General features: G+C 43.8%; 2 protein-coding genes across 11 annotated transcripts in view; one reads left to right on the forward strand and one right to left on the reverse strand.

Annotated features, from left to right (window-relative positions):
* Nucleotides 1-25660, reverse strand: part of LOC306928533 (RNA-binding protein Musashi homolog 2) — a 324724-nt gene that overhangs the window by 198847 nt on the left and 100217 nt on the right. The gene's annotated exons all lie outside the window — the stretch shown is intronic.
* On the forward strand, nucleotides 11000-23590 carry LOC306928517 (uncharacterized protein). Its single transcript, XM_079508713.1, has 3 exons — nucleotides 11000-11052; nucleotides 15165-15239; nucleotides 15963-23590. The coding sequence occupies exon 3, from the start codon at nucleotides 16265-16267 to the stop codon at nucleotides 23336-23338; it is 7074 nt and encodes a 2357-aa protein (XP_079364839.1). The 5' UTR covers nucleotides 11000-11052; nucleotides 15165-15239; nucleotides 15963-16264; the 3' UTR covers nucleotides 23339-23590.

The following is a 25660-nucleotide window of genomic DNA, read 5'->3' on the forward strand; positions in this document are numbered from 1 at the left end:
TTGACATGAATGGGAAAATGCGATTTTTCGCATTTTCTCACATTCAAGTATTTTTTCCTCAGAGACTGTAAGCACTATAGTTACAAAACTTGGAGGGTAGGTTCATAATAATTACTAAAATTAATCAACGTATAATGTTATCGGTCGGCCTCATGGTGGCGCTATAACAGCCCACTTTACGTTTTGGCTTATAACTCTTGAACCGTAGGTCGTAAAATCTAAATTATTTTTTCCCTGGCTTCCTTGGGTCATGACGCATCTCCCCATATAGGCCACGCCCATTTGCGTCATGATAGATTTTCCGCCATTTTGAATTTTCTCCAAAACACACTTTTGGCTCCTCCTCCTACAGATTTTGTCCAAATCTCACAAAAATCAGCACACATGATCTCCGGACCCATCCGATTACAACACCAACTGCAGAATTTTGGTAGTGCGTGTCGTTCGGCCGTAATCGTCGTCCGAAGATAGTAGGAGGGGCCTATTTTACAAAAAATGCCATAAATCACGAACAGAATGTCCCATCCATCCCAAATTGTAATCACATGTCGCGGGTGGTTCAATCAACCAAGTTCCAAAAGCAATTCTATTTTCATCCATAGGGGGCGCCGCAAATGCCAAAAAGTGTCACCGTATGGTGCAAAAACATTATTTTTGGGGGATAAATCCCCTCCGAATTACTTACACATGATCGCAGGGGTGACGTGACATTGTAATTGGCTGGCAATATCAGTGGGAGGGGCATATGTAAGCCACTGCGGCAACCACACTTTGCAATTTTTTAAAATTGCGACCTTTCTAGTGTTTTATTGTACCTGAACAAAAAAACTTTGACACACTACTCCTCCCACAGTTTTTGCGGCACACACTCAAGCCATATGTCAAATTGACCGGCTTCATCGGGAATGGTGTGCTTGTATTTTGTTAAGAGATATGTTGTATAGTTTAATTGATATTAATTTATTAGTTAATTATGTATTTAACATTGATTTATAATAGGAAAATGCAACGACTCCCATTCAAGTATTTTTTTCTTGGAGATCGTAAGTGCTACAGTTACAACACTCTAAGGGGAGGTTCATAATAATTATTAAAATTAATTTAATGAATTATTACATCAGTCGGCCTCATGGTGGCGCTATAACATCCCACTTTGCGTTTTTCCCTATAACTCTTGAACCGTAAGTCGTAAAATCAAAAAAATGTTTTCCATGGATTCCTTGGGTCATGATGCATTTCCACATATAGGCCACGCCTATTTTCGTCAGGGAAAAAAATCCTGCAAATTTGAATTTTCTCCAAAACATACTTTTGGCTCCTCCTCCTACAGATTCTGTCCAAATCTCACAAAAATCGGCACACATGATCTCCGGACCCATCCGATTAAAACACCAACTGCAGAATTTTGGTAGTGCGTATCGTTCGGCCGTAATCGTTGTCCGAAGATAGTAGGAGGGGCCTATTTTACAAAAAATGACATAAATCACGAACGGAATGTCCGATCCATCCCAAATTTGAATCACATGTCGCGGGTGGCTCAATCAACCAAGTACCAAAAGCAATTCCATTTTCATCCATAGGGGGCGCCGCAAATGCGAGAAATGTAACCGTTTGTCGCAAAAACATGATTTTTGGGGGATAAATCCCCTCCGAATTACTTACGCATGATCGCAGGGGTGACGCGACATTGTAATTGGCTGGCAATATCAGTGGGAGGGGCATATGTAAGCCACTGCGGCAACCACACTTTGCAATTTTTTAAAATTGCGACCTTTCTAGTTGTAACACTTTATTATTCTTTTCATTTACTGGAGTAACCCTAAACTTTGTATCACTACTCCTCCCACAGTTTTGACTGTACGCACTTGAGCCATATGTCAAATTGACCGGCTTCATCGGGAATGGTGTGCTTGTATTTTTTTAAGATAAATGTTATATAGTTTAATTGATATGAATTTATTAGTGATTTAAATTTCCCCATTGACATGAATGGGAAAGTGCGAAAAATAACATTCAAGTATTTTTTCCTCAGAGACTGTAAGCACTATAGTTACAAAACTTGGAGGGTAGGTTCATAATAATTACTAAAATTAATCAACTTATAATGTTATCGGTTGGCCTCATGGTGGCGCTATAACAGCCCACTTTACATTTTGGCTTATAACTCTTGAACCGTAGGTTGTAAAATCAAAATTATGTTTTCCCTGATTTCCTTGAGTCATGACGCATCTCCTCATATAGGCCACGCCCATTTACGTCATGATAGATTTTCCGCCATTTTGAATTTTCTCCAAAACACACTTTTTGCTCCTCCTCCTACAGATTTTGTCCAAATCTCACAAAAATCGGAACACATGATCTCCAGACCTATCCGATTAAAACACCAACTGCAGAATTTTGGTAATGCGTATCGTTCGGCCGTAATCGTCGTCCGAAGATAGTAGGAGGGGCCTATTTTACAAAAAATGCCATAAATCACGAACGGAATGTCCAATCCATCCCAAATTTGAATCACATGTCGCGGGTGGTTGAATCAACCAAGTACCAAAAGTAACTCCATTTTCATCCATAGGGGGCACCGCAAATGCGAGAAATGTAACCGTTTGTCGCAAAAACATGATTTTTGGGGGATAATTCCCCTCCGAATTACTTACGCATGATCGCAGGGGTGACGTGACATTGTAATTGGCTGGCAATATCAGTGGGAGGGGCATATGTAAGCCACTGCGGCAACCACACTTTGCAATTTTTTAAAATTGCGACCTTTCTAGTTAGTGTGGTTGCCCTAACAGGGCAACCAGACTATTGTAATCGTAACACTTTATTATTATTTCTAGAGTAACCCTAAACTTCAGACTACTACTCCTCCAACAGTTTTGACTGTACGCACTTGAGCCATATCTCAAATTGACCGGCTTCATCGGGAATCGTGTGCTTGTATTTTGTTAAGAGAAATGTTGTATTGTTTAATTGATATGAATTTATTAGTGATTTAAATTTCCCCATTGACATGAATGGGAAAGTGCGAAAAATCACATTCAAGTATTTTTTCCTCAGAGACTGTAAGGGCTATAGTTACAAAACTTGGAGGGATAATTCGTAATACTTACTAAAATTAATTAACTTATAATGGTATCGGTCGGCCTCATGGTGGCGCTATAACAGCCCACTTTACGTTTTGGCTTTTAAATCTTGAACCGTAGGTCGTAAAATCAAAAGAATTTTTTCCCTGATTTCCTTGAGTCATGACGCATCTCCTCATATAGGCCACGCCCATTTGCGTCATGATAGATTTTCCGCCATTTTGAATTTTCTCCAAAACACACTTTTTGCTCCTCCTCCTACAGATTTTGTCCAAATCTCACAAAAATTGGTACACATGATCTCTGGACCTTTCCGGTTAAAACACCATCAGCAGAATTTTGGTAGTGCGTATCGTTCGGCCGTAATCGTCGTCCGAAGTTAGTAGGAGGGGCCTATATCACAAAAAATGCCATATATCACGAACGGAATGTCCAATCCATCCCAAATTTGAATCACATGTCTGGGGTGGTTTAATCAACCAAAAGCCAAAAGCGATTCTATTTTCATCCATAGGGGGCGCCGCAAATGCGAGAAATGTAACCGTTTGTCGCAAAAACATGATTTTTGGGGGATAAATCCCCTCCGAATTACTTACGCATGATCGCAGGGGTGACGTGACATTGTAATTGGCTGGCAATATCAGTGGGAGGGGCATATGTAAGCCACTGCGGCAACCACACTTTGCAATTTTTTAAAATTGCGACCTTTCTAGTTAGTGTGGTTGCCCTAACAGGGCAACCAGACTATTGTAATCGTAACACTTTATTAGTGTGGTTGCCCTAACAGGGCAACCAGACTATTGTAATCGTAACACTTTTTAGTGTGGTTGCCCTAACAGGGCAACCAGACTATTGTAATCGTAACACTTTATTTCTTTTTACTGGAGTAACCTTTTTTTTGACGCACTACTCCACCCACTGTTTTGACTGTACGCACTTGAGCCATATCTCAAATTGACCGGCTTCATCGGGAAGGATGTGCTTGTATTTTTTTAAGAGAAATGTTGTATAGTTTAATTGATATGAATTTATTAGTGAATAGAATTTCCCCATTGACATGAATGGGAAAATGCGATTTTTCGCATTTTCTCACATTCAAGTATTTTTTCCTCAGAGACTGTAAGCACTATAGTTACAAAACTTGGAGGGTAGGTTCATAATAATTACTAAAATTAATCAACGTATAATGTTATCGGTCGGCCTCATGGTGGCGCTATAACAGCCCACTTTACGTTTTGGCTTATAACTCTTGAACCGTAGGTCGTAAAATCTAAATTATTTTTTCCCTGGCTTCCTTGGGTCATGACGCATCTCCCCATATAGGCCACGCCCATTTGCGTCATGATAGATTTTCCGCCATTTTGAATTTTCTCCAAAACACACTTTTGGCTCCTCCTCCTACAGATTTTGTCCAAATCTCACAAAAATCAGCACACATGATCTCCGGACCCATCCGATTACAACACCAACTGCAGAATTTTGGTAGTGCGTGTCGTTCGGCCGTAATCGTCGTCCGAAGATAGTAGGAGGGGCCTATTTTACAAAAAATGCCATAAATCACGAACAGAATGTCCCATCCATCCCAAATTGTAATCACATGTCGCGGGTGGTTCAATCAACCAAGTTCCAAAAGCAATTCTATTTTCATCCATAGGGGGCGCCGCAAATGCCAAAAAGTGTCACCGTATGGTGCAAAAACATTATTTTTGGGGGATAAATCCCCAACGAATTACTTACACATGATCGCAGGGGTGACGTGACATTGTAATTGGCTGGCAATATCAGTGGGAGGGGCATATGTAAGCCACTGCGGCAACCACACTTTGCAATTTTTTAAAATTGCGACCTTTCTAGTTAGTGTGGTTGCCCTAACAGGGCAACCAGACTATTGTAATCGTAACACTTTATTTCTTTTTACTGGAGTAACCTTTTTTTTGACGCACTACTCCACCCACTGTTTTGACTGTACGCACTTGAGCCATATCTCAAATTGACCGGCTTCATCGGGAAGGATGTGCTTGTATTTTTTTAAGAGAAATGTTGTATAGTTTAATTGATATGAATTTATTAGTGAATAGAATTTCCCCATTGACATGAATGGGAAAATGCGATTTTTCGCATTTTCTCACATTCAAGTATTTTTTCCTCAGAGACTGTAAGCACTATAGTTACAAAACTTGGAGGGTAGGTTCATAATAATTACTAAAATTAATCAACGTATAATGTTATCGGTCGGCCTCATGGTGGCGCTATAACAGCCCACTTTACGTTTTGGCTTATAACTCTTGAACCGTAGGTCGTAAAATCTAAATTATTTTTTCCCTGGCTTCCTTGGGTCATGACGCATCTCCCCATATAGGCCACGCCCATTTGCGTCATGATAGATTTTCCGCCATTTTGAATTTTCTCCAAAACACACTTTTGGCTCCTCCTCCTACAGATTTTGTCCAAATCTCACAAAAATCAGCACACATGATCTCCGGACCCATCCGATTACAACACCAACTGCAGAATTTTGGTAGTGCGTGTCGTTCGGCCGTAATCGTCGTCCGAAGATAGTAGGAGGGGCCTATTTTACAAAAAATGCCATAAATCACGAACAGAATGTCCCATCCATCCCAAATTGTAATCACATGTCGCGGGTGGTTCAATCAACCAAGTTCCAAAAGCAATTCTATTTTCATCCATAGGGGGCGCCGCAAATGCCAAAAAGTGTCACCGTATGGTGCAAAAACATTATTTTTGGGGGATAAATCCCCTCCGAATTACTTACGCATGATCGCAGGGGTGACGTGACATTGTAATTGGCTGGCAATATCAGTGGGAGGGGCATATGTAAGCCACTGCGGCAACCACACTTTGCAATTTTTTAAAATTGCGACCTTTCTAGTTTCTTTTTACTGGAGTAACCTTTTTTTTGACGCACTACTCCACCCACTGTTTTGACTGTACGCACTTGAGCCATATCTCAAATTGACCGGCTTCATCGGGAAGGATGTGCTTGTATTTTTTTAAGAGAAATGTTGTATAGTTTAATTGATATGAATTTATTAGTGAATAGAATTTCCCCATTGACATGAATGGGAAAATGCGATTTTTCGCATTTTCTCACATTCAAGTATTTTTTCCTCTGAGACTGTAAGCACTATAGTTACAAAACTTGGAGGGTAGGTTCATAATAATTACTAAAATTAATTAACTTATAATGTTATCGGTCGGCCTCATGGTGGCGCTATAACAGCCCACTTTACGCTTTGGCTTATAACTCTTGAACCGTAGGTCGTAAAATCAAAATGATTTTTTCCCTGGATTCCTTGGGTCATGACGCATCTCCCCATATAGGCCACGCCCATTTGCGTCATGATAGATTTTCCGCCATTTTGAATTTTCTCCAAAACACACTTTTGGCTCCTTCTCCTAAAGATTTTGTCCAAATCTCACAAAAATCGGCACACATGATCTCCAGACCTATCCGATTAAAACACCAACTGCAGAATTTTGATAGTGCGTATCGTTCGGCCGTAATCGTCGTCCGAAGATAGTAGGAGGGGCCTATTTTACAAAAAATGCCATAAATCACGAACGGAATGTCCAATCCATCCCAAATTTGAATCACATGTTGCGGGTGGTTGAATCAACCAAGTACCAAAAGCAATTCTATTTTCATCCATAGGGGGCGCCGCAAATGCGAGAAATGTAACCGTTTGTCGCAAAAACATGATTTTTGGGGGCATAAATCCCTTACAATACTTACACATGATCACATGTGTGACTTGAAATTGTAATTGGCTAGCAATATCAGTGGGAGGGGCATATGTAAGCGACTGCGGCAACCACACTTTGCAATTTTTTAAAATTGCGACCTTTCTAGTTTCTTTTTACTGGAGTAACCTTTTTTTTGACGCACTACTCCACCCACTGTTTTGACTGTACGCACTTGAGCCATATCTCAAATTGACCGGCTTCATCGGGAAGGATGTGCTTGTATTTTTTTAAGAGAAATGTTGTATAGTTTAATTGATATGAATTTATTAGTGAATAGAATTTCCCCATTGACATGAATGGGAAAATGCGATTTTTCGCATTTTCTCACATTCAAGTATTTTTTCCTCAGAGACTGTAAGCACTATAGTTACAAAACTTGGAGGGTAGGTTCATAATAATTACTAAAATTAATCAACGTATAATGTTATCGGTCGGCCTCATGGTGGCGCTATAACAGCCCACTTTACGTTTTGGCTTATAACTCTTGAACCGTAGGTCGTAAAATCTAAATTATTTTTTCCCTGGCTTCCTTGGGTCATGACGCATCTCCCCATATAGGCCACGCCCATTTGCGTCATGATAGATTTTCCGCCATTTTGAATTTTCTCCAAAACACACTTTTGGCTCCTCCTCCTACAGATTTTGTCCAAATCTCACAAAAATCAGCACACATGATCTCCGGACCCATCCGATTACAACACCAACTGCAGAATTTTGGTAGTGCGTGTCGTTCGGCCGTAATCGTCGTCCGAAGATAGTAGGAGGGGCCTATTTTACAAAAAATGCCATAAATCACGAACAGAATGTCCCATCCATCCCAAATTGTAATCACATGTCGCGGGTGGTTCAATCAACCAAGTTCCAAAAGCAATTCTATTTTCATCCATAGGGGGCGCCGCAAATGCCAAAAAGTGTCACCGTATGGTGCAAAAACATTATTTTTGGGGGATAAATCCCCTCCGAATTACTTACACATGATCGCAGGGGTGACGTGACATTGTAATTGGCTGGCAATATCAGTGGGAGGGGCATATGTAAGCCACTGCGGCAACCACACTTTGCAATTTTTTTAAATTGCGACCTTTCTAGTTAGTGTGGTTGCCCTAACAGGGCAACCAGACTATTGTAATCGTAACACTTTATTAGTGTGGTTGCCCTAAAGGGCAACCAGACTATTGTAATTGGAACACTTTATTATTTTTACTGGAGTAAGACTTTTTTTGACACGCTACTCCTCCCACAGTTTTGACTGTACGCACTTGAGCCATATCTCAAATTGCCCGGCTTCATCGGGAAGGATGTGCTTGTATTTTTTTAAGAGAAATGTTGTATAGTTTAATTGATATTAATTTATTAGTGAATAAAATTTCCCCATTGACATGAATGGGAAAATGCGATTTTTCGCATTTTCTCACATTCAAGTATTTTTTCCTCAGAGACTGTAAGGACTATAGTTACAAAACTTGGAGGGTAGGTTCATAATAATTACTAAAATTAATCAACTTATAATGTTATCGGTCGGCCTCATGGTGGCGCTATAACAGCCCACTTTACGTTTTGGCTTATAACTCTTGAACCGTAGGTCGTAAAATCAAAATTATTTTTTCCCTGGATTTCTTGGGTCATGACGCATCTCCCCATATAGGCCACGCCCATTTGCGTCATGATAGATTTTACGCCATTTTGAATTTTCTCCAAAACACACTTTTTGCTTTTCCTCCTACACATTTTGTCCAAATCTCACAAAAATCAGTACACATGATCTCTGGACCATTCCGATGAAAACACCAATGGCAGAACTTTGATAGTGCGTATCGTTCGGCCGTAATCGGCTTCCAAAGTTAGTGGGAGGGGCCTACTTTACAAAAAACGCCACAAATCACGAACGGAATGTCCAATCCATCCCAAATTTGAATCACATGTCGCGGGTGGTTGAATCAACCATGTACCAAAAGCAATTCTATTTTCATCCATAGGGGGCGCCGCAAATGCGAAAAATGTAACAGTTTCTTGCAGAAAAATGATTTTTGGGGGGGTAAATCCCCTCCGAATTACTTACGCATGATCGCAGGGGTGACGCGACATTGCAATTGGCTGGCAATATCAGTGGGAGGGGCATATGTAAGCCACTGCGGCAACCACACTTTGCAATTTTTTAAAATTGCGACCTTTCTAGTTTCATTTACTGGAGTAACCCTAAACTTTGTATCACTACTCCTCCCACAGTTTTGACTGTACGCACTTGAGCCATATGTCAAATTGACCGGCTTCATCGGGAATGGTGTGCTTGTATTTTTTTAAGAGAAATGTTATATAGTTTAATTGATATGAATTTATTAGTGATTTAAATTTCCCCATTGACATGAATGGGAAAGTGCGAAAAATAACATTCAAGTATTTTTTCCTCGGAGACTGTAAGGGCTATAGTTACAAAACTTGGAGGGTAGGTTCATAATAATTACTAAAATTAATTAACTTATAATGTTATCGGTCGGCCTCATGGTGGCGCTATAACAGCCCACTTTACGTTTTGGCTTATAACTCTTGAACCGTAGGTCGTAAAATCACAATTATTTTTCCCTGGCTTCCTTGGGTCATGACGCATCTCCCCATATAGGCCACGCCCATTTGCGTCATGATAGATTTTCCGCCATTTTGAATTTTCTCCAAAACACACTTTTTGTTCCTCCTCCTACAGATTTCGTCCAAATCTCACAAAAATCGGCACACATGATCTCAGGACCCATCCGATTAAAACACCAACTGCAGAATTTTGGTAGTGCGTATCGTTCGGCCGTAATCGTCGTCCGAAGATAGTAGGAGGGGCCTATTTTACAAAAAATGCCATAAATCACGAACGAAATGTTCGATCCATCCCAAATTTGAATCACATGTCGCGGGTGGTTCAATCAACCAAGTACCAAAAGCAATTCTATTTTCATCCATAGGGGGTGCCGCAAATGCGAGAAATGTAACCGTTTGTCGCAAAAACATGATTTTTGGGGGATAAATCCCCTCCGAAATACTTAATTACTTATGCATGATCGCAGGGGTGATGTGACATTGTAATTTGCTGGCAAAATTACTGGGAGGGCTTTTTTTCGTCCATAGGGGGCGCCGCGAATGCGAAAAATGTAACCATTTGTAGCCAAAACATGGTTTTGGGGGGATAAATCTCCTCCGAAATACTTACACATGATCACAGGGGTAACTTGACCTTGTAATTGGCTAGCACAATTCATATTCATATTCATATTATTATTATTATTATTATTATTAGGCTATTGCCTAGACCAGTCTAATAAAAAAAATCTCCCTGGCCTACTGTGTTATCATTATTTATGAAAAATAATCTATGCATACGTTTTTTGGGGGATAAATCCCTTCCCAATCATTTATACATGATCACAGACCTGATTTGACATTGTAATGGACGGCTCTATATCTTATCCGCCGCCAGGGGGCAGTAGCGATAGTTAGGCGTCTGGCACCGTTCAGTCACATTCTATTTACGCGTGTAGAAGAAGAGCCCCCCCCCCCCCCCCCCCCTCCCCCAAAGGATGATTGAAAGTCGCATATCACTAATGTCAACAACGTCTATTTAAGGGTCTTTAGAAGCATTCATATTTTAATCAGGTGGCGACATGGATTTACTATTGAGCCACTAAACATGCACGCTAGGTTTATTATTAATGTACTGTAATTCTGCAAACTGTTAATAAATACTTAAATCAAGCTTCCTTCGCTTCTGTGAAATGTTGTATCCTGTCTGAAGAGGATACGGAAATGGTCTTCCGTTTGACGACCTGTATGTGCACAAATAACCGGATACAGTAGGCGGGCTAATGGGGACTGTCACTCAGCCAGACGGACACGTGCAGTCTCTTGGCGTCTTCACTTAGTTTACTGAGACAATCAATAAAATGGGTACAGCTGGCATGGTAATCAATTGACACTCAGGAGCTGCGTTCCAATTGGCTGAATTTTGTTGGCGTTTGAACATTTCTCTCCGTCACTCATTTCTCTCAGACACTGAGCCGACACAGACGTCTTTTGGAGCGAAATTGACTTGATCCGCAAAGTTCCCAAACTTTCTAACAACTGCAATTTCTCTGGATTTATTGTACAACTGCTATTTTTTGTATTCTTCTTTTGCTGTTTTTTTGTGTGTCCTTTTCTGTGGCTTACAGGAACAAGATCGGAGGTAAGTTCCAAACAAATACTTTTCTTAATCAGTGTGTGTGTGTGTGTGTGTGTGTGTGTGTGTGTGGTTAATCCATCGTCTACAAGCCATAATCATTTTGCATGGCCGCATCAGACCTCATCCGACGTTATATACAATAAAATCCATGTAGGAGTTAGTCAAGAACTTGTTGTAAAAAAGAAAGAGAGAGATAATAATTTGGACGTTGCCTCAGAATTCTCTAGGGAACTACTTTGCGCATAACAGCGGAGCATGGTTAACAGACGGTAACACAGTTGAATGTCTGTCACTGTATCCCACCGTCCACGCATACTAACGCGGACCCCCCCCCCCGTGTGTGTGTCACTGTATCCCACCGTCCACGCATACTAACACGAACTCCGCGGACCCCCCCCCCCGCGTGTGTGCGTGTGTGTGTGTGTGTGTGGTTAATCCATCGTCTACACGCCATAATCATTTTGCATGGCCGCATCAGACCTCATCCGACGTTATATACAATAAAATCCATGTAGAAGTTAGAACTTGTTGTAAAAAAGAAGAGATAATAATTCACGCATACTAACGCGGACCCCCCCCCCCCCCCCGTGTGTGTGTGTCACTGTATCCCACCGTCCACGCATACTAACACGAACTCCGCGGACCCCCCCCCCCCCCCCCCCCGTGTGTGTGTGTGTGTGTGTGTGTGTGTGTGTGGTGTGTGTGTGTGCGCGCTACTGGTGGTTGTATGTGTACTAAACATGGTATGTTTAGTAGTGGTTACTAGGCTGTTCTGTGAACTGGGCATTGGTTGTATAACCTGGTGTTTGTATAGTTGTTTCTTGTTCTACTCTACTGCAGTGGTCCCCCCCCCAGGGCTCCTTGAGGGAGTTCCAGGGGGTCCCCAGCAAAATGAAAGTTTGGACCAAATGGACCCTTATGGGTCTGTAACTCTGAGAGTGTACAAATGGAACCAGGGTCCATTTGGTTCCATTTTGTACAGTCGAGTTCAATTAACATTGATTTTACAATATAAATTGGGGGTCCCAGAGATAGAAATGCCATTAAATGGGGGTCGGTAGACTAATGCATGGTCCTTGAAATGAAACTGGTTGAGAATCACTGCTAGAGCCATAAAAATCTTTCTTATGGGTGTCCCTGGGCCTGGCATATATTTTCAAATGAGGTTATGGGCTAATTAGTGGGCGTTTGGGAACCACTGCTCTACTGGCTTCAGTTGGTTGCACTGGACACTGGTTCTATAACCAGGTGGCTTGTTAGGCTGTTCTGATATCAGTGTGATATTTCTTTCTATACCAAAGGTCTACATTGTGCAAAAGGGAGCTTGTAGAGCTGCTACTTTCAGCAAATGTTCCCCTCAGAATGGGGATGCTAGCTAATTAATTGGTTGTATAACCCATTATGGGCGGTAACCCCTTTTGGTGTTTTAAGCATTATGTTATAAAAATAGCAGATCTACAAGCTCATGAGCTTGTAGATCTGCTATTTTTGAAAAATCGTGAAAATGTGGTGCAAATCCTTGAATATATTCTATCGGAGCGAATGTTTTTAACTCAAATCTTTGCTTCTGGGAGGTCCCTAGAACAACATATTTTCAGATCGGGGTCGGCGGCCAATTACATTTTTTTGGGGGTCCTTGACATGAAAATGTTTGAGAACGACTCATAGAAACATAGGGTTTTCAGAAAACTGTTTAAATTTAGAGGGCATTTGCATAATCATCCTCAGGTCTAAATGGGGTAACCTGGTGTTGGTTATATAGTTTGTTGTTTCTTGTTGTAGTCTACTGCAGTGTTTCCCAAAGTGGGGTCCGGGGACCCCCAGGGGTCCTTGAGGGAGTTCCAGGGGGTCCCCAGCAAAATGATAGTTTGGAACCAAATGGACTCTTATGTGTCTGTAACTCTGAGTGTACAAATGGACCCGTAACAAATGGAACCAAATGAACATTGAGTAAAATGAACATTGATTTTACAAATTGGGCGTCCCAAAGTGGGGTCCCGCGACCCCAGGGGTCCTTGAGGGAGTTCCAGTGGGTCACAGAGATAGAAATGCCATTAAATGGGGGTTTGTAGACTAATGCATGTCAAACTGGGGGTCCTTGAAATTAAATGGGTTGAGAATCACTGCTAGGGCTGTAAAAAGTCCTTGACATGAAAACATTTGGAAACCACTGCTCTACTGGGTTTAGTTGGTTGAAGAACAGGACACTGGTTCTATAACCAGGTGGCTTTTTGGGCTGTTCTGATATCAGTGTGTTATTTTTTTCAGTGGTGCAGCCACTTCATTACAGAGCTGTGTGTGGGTGCCTGTCTGGGTGCCTGCCTGGCTGGGTGGGTGTGTCTGAGCACGAAAACAGCATGGTTGTTTTTCACCACCTGTGCGCAACCCAACACACGCACATATTAACTGTATATATGGTGATTTCGGGTGTGCCATTACAGTACAGTACAGTAGAGGGACCCCCACACGGTAAATCTGTCACTTCTCAACCGTTTCGGACAAGGGGCGGCTCACCAGAATCGGGCCGGCACCCTGGGTGCGTTCCTGTGGGTCTGGAACTTGCGCCCCCCCCCCCGGGACCCCCACTTCACACAGGTGTGATTTTTCTATACCAGGGGTCTAGGTTGTGCAAAAGGGAGCTAGAAAATCTGCTACTTTCAGCAAATGTTCCCTTCAGAATGCGGATAATGGCTAATTGTTAATGATGCAATCATGTCACTCCGGGGGTCCTGGAATGCAATACTGTACTCGGTACTGCAGTGTTTAAACTTTTTCATGTCAAGGACCCCCAAATTGCATACAGACCCCCATTTTAAAATATATGCCAGGGAAGGCACCCCCAAACGAGAAGGTCTTTACAGCTTGAGCAGTGGTTTTCAACCATTTCAATGTCAAGGACCTTGGGGTCTGAGGCCTAATGCATGTCAAACTAGCATGTCACACACCTAAGATAGCAGACCGAGGAGCTCACAGAGCGTCGTGGATGACGCGTGGTGTATACATGTTTGTAAAAAATGTATACTGCGCAGCAGCGCCTTGTGAAAGAGACCAGTGGGAAAGGCAGTGTTTTTGTTGAAGAAAACTATGACAGAGGAACAAAAAAAACTGTGTTGGGTTCAGTGTGGTTGAACTAAACATATGGATGCTGCTGCATACGCTGTGTTGCTTACATTAATGCATAGTTGCGTTCTCCTCAACTGTTGCGCCACAAAACACAAAAGGAAAAAAAATCCATCGACGCATTGATTTGCGGCCTCGACTTATTTGCCAAATATGAGTCGTTTCACATCCCTACTACAGATGCCTTGTGAGCTTGTACATCTGCTATGTTTGTAAAACATTTTGTATAAAAAGTGTGTGTGTTCAGTACTGCAGTGGTTCTTAAACCTTTTCATATCAAGGGCCCCCAAATTGATACTTATTAGCCCACAGACCAACATTTGAAAATATATGCCAGGGCAGCAACACCCATACAAGATTCGTAACAAGTGATTCTCAATTATTTGAATTTCAAGGATCTGGGGTCCAATACATGTCAACCTAGTCCCAGGCCTAATAGATGTCAAACTGGCATGTATTAGGCCTTGGCTTGGACCCCCATTTAATGACATTTCTATTTCTCTGGCACCCCAATCTATATTGTAAAACCAATGTCAATTTAACTCTGTGTACAAATTAACCAAATGGACCCAGCGGCCATTTGTACGTTCTCAGATATACAGATACAAGGGACCATCTGCTTCCAGTCTATATATCTTTTAGCTGGGGACCCCCTGGAACTCTCAAGGACCCCTGGGGGTCTCTGGACCCCACTTTGACAAGCACTGCAGTACTGTACTCTAACATTGTTGAAGTAGGACTCATCAAATGTCACTGGGACCCATCTAACAGACCACCCCTGAGTCCCAGGACCTATTACATTGAAAACCTATTTACATCACTGTGAAGACCCATGTAATAATGATATACTATATGGTTATACTATACTCTAACAATTCTACTGTGTGTGTGTGTGTGTGTGTGTGTGTGTGTGTGTGTGTGTGTGTGTGTGTGTGTGTGTGTGTGTGTGTGTGTGTGTGTGTGTGTGTGTGTGTGTGTGTGTGTGTAAAATACAGTGTACAGTTCCAGAGAGGGAGACAGCTGTCACTGGTCACCACAGCCTGTGGTGACCCGGACTGGTCCGTCACTAGGTTTGTCACTTGCATACTTTTTTATTGTTAGCAAATGGACACTTCTTTGACATCATTCAGTTAATTGTAAAGAATCCTAAAGCAAAATTCAAATACCAAAAATCTTGGCCACTTGCTCACTCACACTCTGTCACTCCAGCATGGCAGTGTTATGGTGAAATTGATGACCTATGTGACCATCTTATGGACTTCACATAACTTACATGGAGGTCTTTAAATATGTCGCCTAAATACCGTTAAATTTAACTCTGCTAATTAACAAACCACGGTGATTGATGTTAGGACATTGACCTTATGTGATGTCTACTCTAGTTTACATAATGGGATTGGTGCCTGACATGCCTCCATGCCACTACATGTTATTAGCTTTCAACACTTCACCACTTTAATTGCATCCTGTGTCCACACATTTTACAAATGTTACCTTCCTACTCTTAGAAATAAATGGTAACGTTAGTTAGTGGTTGCAATACTAAATTCAGTTTGTCACTGGGGTTGCTTTTTTGTGTTATGATACCACATTGCTATTCTAATTTTGCCTATTTCAGATGAGTGTCATTGCATATCATGCTCTATTCTGTGGTTTACAGAATTACAGAACCTTCAGTAAACATTAACATATTGCTTCACTCCAATTGTACTTTTCCACTGTTATTTAAAAGACAATGAAACAAGTCAAAATGTAGTCTCTAGTCTGAACTATATATTTTTTTTACTGCTTAGGTCATCAGGTCTGAACAGCTACACCAGTGACTTCATATATAACGGTAAGAAAGATCATTCTTGGTTAGTTAGAGACTACATATAGTAACAGTAAGTAATTTCATTTTTGGTTAGTTAGAGACTACATATATTTAACGGTAAGTAAGTTCATTCTTAGTTAGTTGGAAACTACATATATTTAACGGTAAGTAATTAACGGTAAGTAAGTCAATTCTTGATTAGATTTATAGACTGCATATTTACAGGTGAATTGTGATTTTTTTTTTAACACTTATTATTTTGTCACATAACATTGTGACATCATGCCTCGTCCGAAGCAGAGATCTGCGGCTAAAAAGAAATTCTGGGCTAATAGCCCTGCTAAGGCCAACCTTTCACAATCGCCAAACGGTAGCGCTTCAGTCGAGGAAGTCAATGATAAGAAACAGGAGACAATTTCTCCACTCGTGCAGCCTTCTCCAAAAAAAGCTCAGCGTCATGAAGTTAATGAACAAGACAGCGGTGTGCATGCCATTGACCTTTCCAACAGGGACCCTGTGCATGAACCACTCGTTCAACCACCTGCTGTGATCTCTGTGCAAGCATCCAGAAGCCAGGCTCATAATTTATATCCCAATTTTTCAAGGAATAAGCAGTGTACATGCATGGCTCTCACATTTCTGGCACAGCAAAATGAGGGACTTGAGTTGAGGAGGGATGATCTCAACAAGATACTGGACATGGGCGACCGTCTGTATAGAAGAACAATCAATAGACTAAAAAGACGGAACCTGTTTCAGAGCAAATTCCTGTCGATGGAGGAAACGCCTCTCGATGTGGAAACGGAACACAATCATTACTCTGTGATCAAATCGAATGTGGAGACGGGATACATGAGAGAAGCAGGAGATACTAGACAGCAGCATTGGTTGCTGAATCTTCATGCAAGACTCCAGTGTTTGTCTGCAAATGTGACGCATGCACTGCTTACAATATCGCCATACACAATTGCTGTATTTAGAGACGCGTCGGGAAGATATGGCATGTTTGACCCGCACAGCAGAAATGCTGATGGCCTACCTTTAGCTCCGTGGCAAGGAGGAACAGCAGTAATGATGACCTTCACTCACTTGGATGATCTGATTGCTAAAATTGACCATCTAAATGCCAGCGTACATTCCATACCTATTGACAAAATGCTGTTTGACTTCATGCCAGTGACATTTGTACGGACAAATGCCCCATCACCCCATGTAGAGACAAATGCCCCGTCACCCTCAACTAGCAGGCATGAAACAAACACTGCGCCATCAAGCAACAAGCCTTCTCTGCAGTGGAGCATTTCATCATCTAACACTTTTCACAAACTGAACAAAAGGCGGCGACACAAACGACTGAGAAAAAAAACTGATTCACAGAAACCAACAACTCAAAGACAGACAAACTCAATTGAAGATGTTAGGGCCAGGAAAAAGGAATATATCAGGAAGTACAGGGAAAAGAGGTGCATCATAGATGCAGAATTCAAGGCTAAGCAAAAAGGATACAACAGCGCATACTTCAGAAGCAAATACAGCAAAGATCTGAATTTCAGAGTAAAGGAACTGCAGAAGCAGAAGGACAGGTTCAAGACAGATGAGGTGTTCAGAGGGAAGCGCAAGGCATATGACAATAGTAGGTACAGTACAGATGAGAAGTTCAGGGGGAAGCGCAAGGCATATAACAAAATGAGGTACAATACAGATGAGGCGTTCAAAGAAAAGTTCAGGAAACACATGAAGTTCTACATGGCCCACAAATGCAAAACGGACGCGTTCTTCAAGATGCGCCGTGACATGCGCCAAGCCTTGAAGTTAAAAAGAAGGTACATGGAGTTATGTCGAGTGCAGCTCAGACTGCGCGTTGAAGACAACAAGAGGCGAGTAGAAGATAGGCGCCTTGAAAAGGAAGCAAGGAAAGCTTTACAAGAAAAGCAGCTCCAAGACTGCTGTATAGCGAAATTCCACGCAGACATAGAAGATGGACCAACATTTGTGTGCACAACGTGCCACCGGGCGCTGTTCTCTGGTCAAGTGGACCCTTGTCATCGGGAAAAGTACAAGACAAACCTTGACGTAGTTGCAGCATGCTTGACTGGAAAATACGTTCATTTCTGTGACGATGAATGCGGAGGCCCAGAAGAGTGCACTGTACCTAAAGAAAGACATAGAGAGTGGATATGTAAATGCTGTCACAGAATTGTACTAGCAGGAAGAATGCCAGACATAGCTGTTGCAAACAACTTGGAGCTAGCAGCCATTCCTCCAGAGCTTTGCCAACTGAATGTTCTGGAAAGACAAATGACAGCATTAGACATCCCATTTGCCAAGATTCTCACTCTCCCTAAAGGCAAACAAGGAGCTGTACATGGTGCTGTGGTGTGTGTACCATCAAACGTGGAAACCACCATAAACGCCTTACCCAGAAGGCTCGACTCATCTGGTTTGTACAGAGTGAAGCTGAAGCGACGTCTGCGGTACAAAGGCCATCATTTGTTTCACACTGTCAATGTGAGGAATGTAGTTTTGGCTCTGAGGAAACTCATCGAGACACACCCCGACTACAGGAACATCACAATCCGAGACGAGGACGACATCAGTGGTGAAGCTGTGGTAGACCCGCTTGAAGAACTACCCGCTTCTGAACAGACGGCCACAGACGACGGCATGGACAGTTGTGATGAGGCCGAAATGATGGAAGTGGCTGATTCTACGGAAGCTCTCGACTCATCACGGACAGTGGATCAGCATCCACCCAGTGCTGAGGATGAGCAAGATGTGCTGAGACCTGGACATGGCCTAGACAGTTGCCTGCAACCGGACGACATTGGGCAGGACATGATGACATTTGGAGATGGCATATTCACCATAGCCCCAGCGGAAGGAAACAAGCCTGTCAGCTACAGCACAGTCCCTAACCTCGAAGCAAAGGCCTTCCCGACATTGTTTCCCACTGGAGAGAACACGTTTGATCGGAAGAGAAGGGTCAAACTGTCCCCAAGCAGGTACTTCAACGCGAGACTTTTCGGTGCTGACGCACGTTTTGCAAGAGACCAAACCTATCTCTTCTTTGCACAGTTTGTCTCAGAGACACACTTGGCAAAAAACACCATCTCAATCCAATTGAGAAAAGGCAAACCCAAAACCAAAGATGGTCGCCGGATCAACAACAAGATGTTGCAGAACAAGTCTGAAGTCGAGCGACTGGTCAAAAACCGTGACGCAACACGATTCATGTCGCCAATGAGGGGGACTCCAGCTTACTGGCAGAAGACCATGTTGGATTTGTTTGCCATGGTCCGTCAGATAGGTCCACCCACCTTCTTTTTGACCATAAGTGCTGCAGAGTTCAGATGGCCGGAGGTTATAAAGGCAATCAAAGCACAGCAAGGCCAAATAGTGGACTTCGACAAGCTGGACTGGAATGACAAATGCGACATCCTCAGAAGCAATGCAGTGACGACCATGCGCATGTTTGACAAGCGAGTTTTTTCGTATTATAGAAACGTGCTGTTTGATAAGGAGGCTCTTCCAATTGGACGCGTCATCGATTGGTTCCATCGCGTGGAATTCCAAGCAAGAGGGTCCCCTCATTTGCATTGTTTAATGTGGATAGCCGACGCCCCCGTATATGGAGAAGACTCAGACGAGAAGATTTGCGAGTTTGCAGACCGCTACATTAAGTGCCAGCTGCCTGATCCGAACGAAGATCCCATACTCTACAAAATTGTCACAGAGGTTCAGATGCACAGCAGAAACCATACCAAATCGTGTAGGAAAGGTCGCAAGACATGCAGGTTTGGATTCCCAAAACCACCAGTGGACAAAACGTGGATCACAAACCCGACACCAGTTGATCCAATTCAGGAAGAACTTGAAAAAGATTTGGATGATGGCGCAACGGCTGGAAATGATGCAGCAAATAAGAGTGCAAGAAAGGAGGCAAAGGACGGTGCAAAAGGCTTAGGCAAAAAACGGACGGCACAGACGCAAGCTTCTATGGCCAAACTCAAACCACTGTTTGATATGCTGATTGATGGCACATCAGAAGTGACTGACCTAGCGGACTTGCTGGCAAAGTGCAATTTGACTCGGGAAGAGTACAATGCCTCTCTTCAAGACATGAGGAAGACACATGTCCTCTTGATGAAGCGTGGAGTGAAGGACGGCTTTGTGAATAACTACAACCCAGTTTTGCTGAAGGCCTGGAATGCGAACATGGATATCCAGTTTGTCCTGGACCACTATGTCTGCATCTCCTACATGCTGTCCTACATATCCAAGGCCGAAAGTGAGATGGGCGAACTTCTCAAGCAAGTAGTGGTTGGAATAGACCCCACGAAAGTGAGCGAGAGAGATGCAATGAACCAACTGGTTCACTCCTATGTCAAAAACAGACAGGTTAGCGCACAGGAGGCAGTCGCCCGGACTTGCAGTTTGCATTTGAAGAAATGCTCCCGGCAAGTTATCTTCCTCCCCACGGATGACGATGCCATGAGAATGAGCCTCCCGCTCAGCACGCTGCAGAAAAGACCAGACGATTCAGAACACGTATGGATGACAGGATGTCTGGACAGATACAATGCCAGACCCAAATCCCCCGAGTTTGACAACATGTGTCTAGCTGAATTTGCATCCGACTACAGGGTTGTGTACGGTGATGAAGCTAAACAGCGGGATTGCGTAAAGCTCGCCGACAACATGGGAACCATGAGGAAGCGCAAAAAGGTTGGCTACCCCGCAGTCATCAGATATGCGAAATTTTCGGAACAGAAGGAACCCGAAAAATACTATGGCACCCTGCTTAAAGTCTACCTTCCCCATCGCTACCAAACATCGCTGAAAACCGGAACCTTCCCCTCCTACACAGAGTTCTACCACAACGCGTCTGTGAGATTACCTGGAACAGATGAGGTTTGGGGAGCCAATATAATTGTTGCTAGGAACAGGAAGAAGTTCGAGAAACACAGTGAATCGATCGAAGAAGCCATGGAGGAGTTCCTGAAGAATGGCCCTGCTGAAGACGCGTGGGCCGACATTGCAGCAGAAAATGAGCTCGATCGATTGGAATGTCTTGCCCAACAAGATGAAATTCCGCTGGATGATGAGGAACGAGACGACGTGCCAGAGTTCAGTGCTCAAGACGTGCCTAATATTACACATGTTGCTGTATCGGCCCCACAGGTGAGCCTGGATCATCTGCTCACTATGTGTCGAAACCTCAACCAGACACAAGCCTCCATCTTTCACTCTGTACGTGACTGGTGCTTGAAGAGCGTGAACGAGCAGAACCCCGACCCGTTCTTTTACTTTGTCACTGGAGGTGCTGGAACTGGCAAATCACACCTGATAAGGTGCGTCTACGGTGAGGGAACAAGAATTCTCCGTCGACTCCCCAGACTGTTTGAAGACACTGATCCATCTACGCCCACAGTGCTGCTGTCTGCGTTCACTGGAACTGCAGCATACAACATCTCAGGGAACACTCTGCACTCCCTGTTGAAGTTGCCAAGAAGCCTCAAACCCCCCTACACAGGCTTGGGAAATAGATTGGATGACATGCGAGCGAAGCTGGGGAATGCGCAGATCATCGTCATTGATGAGGTGTCGATGATTTCCAAAGACTTGTTTGCCTTCGTCCACTGGAGACTGCAAGAGATTAAAGGCAGCAAGATGCCATTCGGAGGCATGTCTGTGCTTGCAGTAGGTGACTTTCACCAGCTCCCTCCAACGTCACAAGGGAAACCGCTCTGCGTGCTCGAGGAATGCAAACCGGACCTTTTGCACGAACACTTTCAGATGATCACGTTGACGGAGATCATGCGACAGAAAGATGATGTGCCCTACGCAGAACTTCTCAATCGGCTGAGAGTCAAAGGGAAGAAGGATCCGCTGAGTGTTGCAGACAAAGATCTTCTTGCTCAGAGAGTGACTGAGCGTCACCTTTGTCCCAAGGATGTTGTGCACATCTTCGCAACCAACAAAGAAGTTGCGGCACACAACAACAAGTCCTTGTCTGAGCTCCACACCCACATCGTTGACATACCTGCAGAAGACTACAGGAGAGATGAGCGGAATCACCAGATGACTCGTCTTAACAGAGCCTGTACAGGACAGCAAAAGGACCTTCTTGACAATTTGCAAGTTGCAGAAGGCGCCCCTGTCATGATCATCAGGAACATAGATGTGGAAGATGGCCTTGTCAACGGGACATTTGGCAAGATCGATAGTGTCGAGTATCTGGTGAACCAGGACGGCACTACGGTAGCCAAGCTTTGGCTTCTGCTAGACAAGCCTGATGCCGGGCTGAAATATCGCAGAACTACACCTGGCGCTAAGCAAGTGCACATCATAAGGGTGGAGGAATACCTGAGTGACCAGAAAGTGATTCGCAGGCAATTTCCCATCAAGTTGGCATATGCTTGCACAGCTCACAAAGTCCAAGGCATGACTACGCAATCCGCCGTGGTTTCCCTGAAACGGATCTTCCAACCAGGCATGGCCTACGTTGCCCTCAGTAGGACAACGTCATTGCAAGGATTGCACATCATCGACTTTGATGAGAAGAAAATCTACGCTGATCCGGAAATCACAGCCGCCCTGGAATCCATGAAGACCGCCTCACTGGACAGTGTCATGCCACTGTTGCATTTTCGAGAGAAGATGGGCCAAGCGCAAACGCTGACGATTGTCCATCACAACACGCAAAGCTTACGGGCTCACATTCAGGACATCAGGCAACATCACGAATTTCCACTTGCAGATGTCCTGTGCTTGACAGAAACCCATCTCACTGGCTCTGTTGTGGATGACGGTCTGCAATTGGATGGATACACCATGTTCAGCCGCAACAGACACGTGTCATACGCAAGCAACCCTGACCGTGCAGAACAGAACGGCGGAGGTGTGGCTGTGTATGTGAAGGACCATTTCCAGGCTAGTGAAAGGCGGAACATTTTCAATGTGACAAACATGGAGTTTGTGGTCGTCAAGATCGAGTCCCCTGTCAAGCTTCTGATCGCTGCGGTGTACAGACCACCACGTTACGGTGACCCGTTCCTGGACAACCTGAAGGCCCTCCTGGACGGCTTAGAAATTATGGACCACCATCCCATCGTACTCTGTGGAGATTTTAATGAAGATCTACTTCAAGGGCCCACTTTTGGTGGGCCCATAAGCAGGCTGCTAGACTCCAGAGGATATGCACAACTCATCAAGGAGGCGACCACAGACAAGAACACGCTGTTGGATCACATGTACATCTCCAGACCACAGCAATGTCTACAGTCTGGAGTGCTGCGTACTTACTACAGCTACCACAATCCTGTGTATTGCGTATTATCCTCCGAACATGAGTAGTGAAGCCACACGATTCTCTGGTGTCCGATGAGAAAATATGATTGATTGATTGGTGGGGGGGATTCAAGTTCAGCTCCATTTGTTTGATTTCCTTGGAGGAGCTGCGTTGGGTCCCCAAGTCGGCTCCGTGGCCGTACCTTGAGGTGGCTGTGACCATTTCTTGTGTTGTCCTTGTGTTGGGTCCCCAAGTCGGCTCAGTGGCCGTACCTTGAGTTGGCTGTGTGGCCGTGACCGTCTCTTGTGTTGTCCTTGCGTTGGGTCCCCAAGTCGGCTCAGTGGCTGTACCTTGAGTTGGCTGTGTGGCCGTGACCATTTCTTGTGTTGTCCTTGTGTTGGGTCCCCAAGTCGGCTCAGTGGCCGTACCTTGAGTTGGCTGTGTGGCCGTGACCGTCTCTTGTGTTGTCCTTGCGTTGGGTCCCCAAGTCGGCTCAGTGGCTGTACCTTGAGTTGGCTGTGTGGCCGTGACCATTTCTTGTGTTGTCCTTGTGTTGGGTCCCCAAGTCGGCTCAGTGGCCGTACCTTGAGTTGGCTGTGTGGCCGTGACCGTCTCTTGTGTTGTCCTTGCGTTGGGTCCCCAAGTCGGCTCAGTGGCCGTACCTTGAGTTGGCTGTGTGGCCGTGACCATTTCTTGTGTTGTCCTTGTGTTGGGTCCCCAAGTCGGCTCAGTGGCCGTACCTTGAGTTGGCTGTGTGGCCGTGACCGTCTCTTGTGTTGTCCTTGCGTTGGGTCCCCAAGTCGGCTCAGTGGCCGTACCTTGAGTTGGCTGTGTGGCCGTGACCGTCTCTTGTGTTGTCCTTGCGTCCGTGTTTGAGGGATTCCGATTTTACAGGGGCCGTTTCGAATTGCAGCCGTCCGTAGGTGCCCTTTGAGAGCGGTTTTGAAGGAGTCAAGGGATTCGCATGTCTTAATGACTGTTGGTAGGGCGTACCACATTTTGGTGGCATAGGAGCGAGAATAATAATAATAACCACCGCAACACGTTTCATCTGACACGCTCCACAGACATGTTTTCGCACCGGTTATGTTCTTCATAGCCAGACGGTGACCATGCTCTGGTGTCCGATGAGAAAATATAATGATAACCACCGCAACACGTTTCATCTGACACGCTCCACAGACATGTTTTCGCACCGGTTATGTTCTTCATAGCCAGACGGTGACCATGCTCTGGTGTCCGATGAGAAAATATAATAATGATAACCACCGCAACACGTTTCATCTGACACGCTCCACAGACATGTTTTCGCACCGGTTATGTTCTTCATAGCCAGACGGTGACCATGCTCTGGTGTCCGATGAGAAAATATAATAATAATAACCACCGCAACACGTTTCATCTGACACGCTCCACAGACATGTTTTCGCACCGGTTATGTTCTTCATAGCCAGACGGTGACCATGCTCTGGTGTCCGATGAGAAAATATAATGATAACCACCGCAACACGTTTCATCTGACACGCTCCACAGACATGTTTTCGCACCGGTTATGTTCTTCATAGCCAGACGGTGACCATGCTCTGGTGTCCGATGAGAAAATATAATAATAATAACCACCGCAACACGTTTCATCTGACACGCTCCACAGACATGTTTTCGCACCGGTTATGTTCTTCATAGCCAGACGGTGACCATGCTCTGGTGTCCGATGAGAAAATATAATAATAATAACCACCGCAACACGTTTCATCTGACACGCTCCACAGACATGTTTTCGCACCGGTTATGTTCTTCATAGCCAGACGGTGACCATGCTCTGGTGTCCGATGAGAAAATATAATAATAATAACCACCGCAACACGTTTCATCTGACACGCTCCACAGACATGTTTTCGCACCGGTTATGTTCTTCATAGCCAGACGGTGACCATGCTCTGGTGTCCGATGAGAAAATATAATGGTAATAATAATCTTTATTTATAGTAGTGGGATAATGTGGTCCTGGTGTTTGTTACAATTCTGGCTGCTGCATTTTGCATTAGTTGTAGATGGTCTATACAGGGTCCTCCAATGAGAGGAAAGGTCTGACTCTTGCAATGTTTCTTAGGTGGTAAAAAGATATTTTTGTGACATTACTAATGTGCTTTTCAAGGTTTAACGGTTTTTCACAGTTTAACCTGTGAGGACAAGTTTCCGAATGTATTATTATTATTATTATTGACCTTTTGATGGTAAATGTAAGATTTGAGAGTATAATTCTTATTACTGCCTTATTTTGTCGTTAACACTTTTCTGTTTTTCATCGGTAAATAGTAACTAAATAATTTGTTTCTTCATGCGAATACCATTGCATTCATGTTGATTGTGAACCATTTGTGTTTGGA

This window comes from Electrona antarctica, assembly GCF_951216825.1.
Source record: "Electrona antarctica genome assembly, chromosome: 8".
NCBI lineage: Eukaryota > Metazoa > Chordata > Actinopteri > Myctophiformes > Myctophidae > Electrona > Electrona antarctica.

Excerpts from the sequence above, each read along its gene's own strand:
- LOC306928517 (XM_079508713.1), top strand. The coding sequence starts at position 16,265 with ATGCCTCGTCCGAAGCAGAGATCTGCGGCTAAAAAGAAATTCTGGGCT.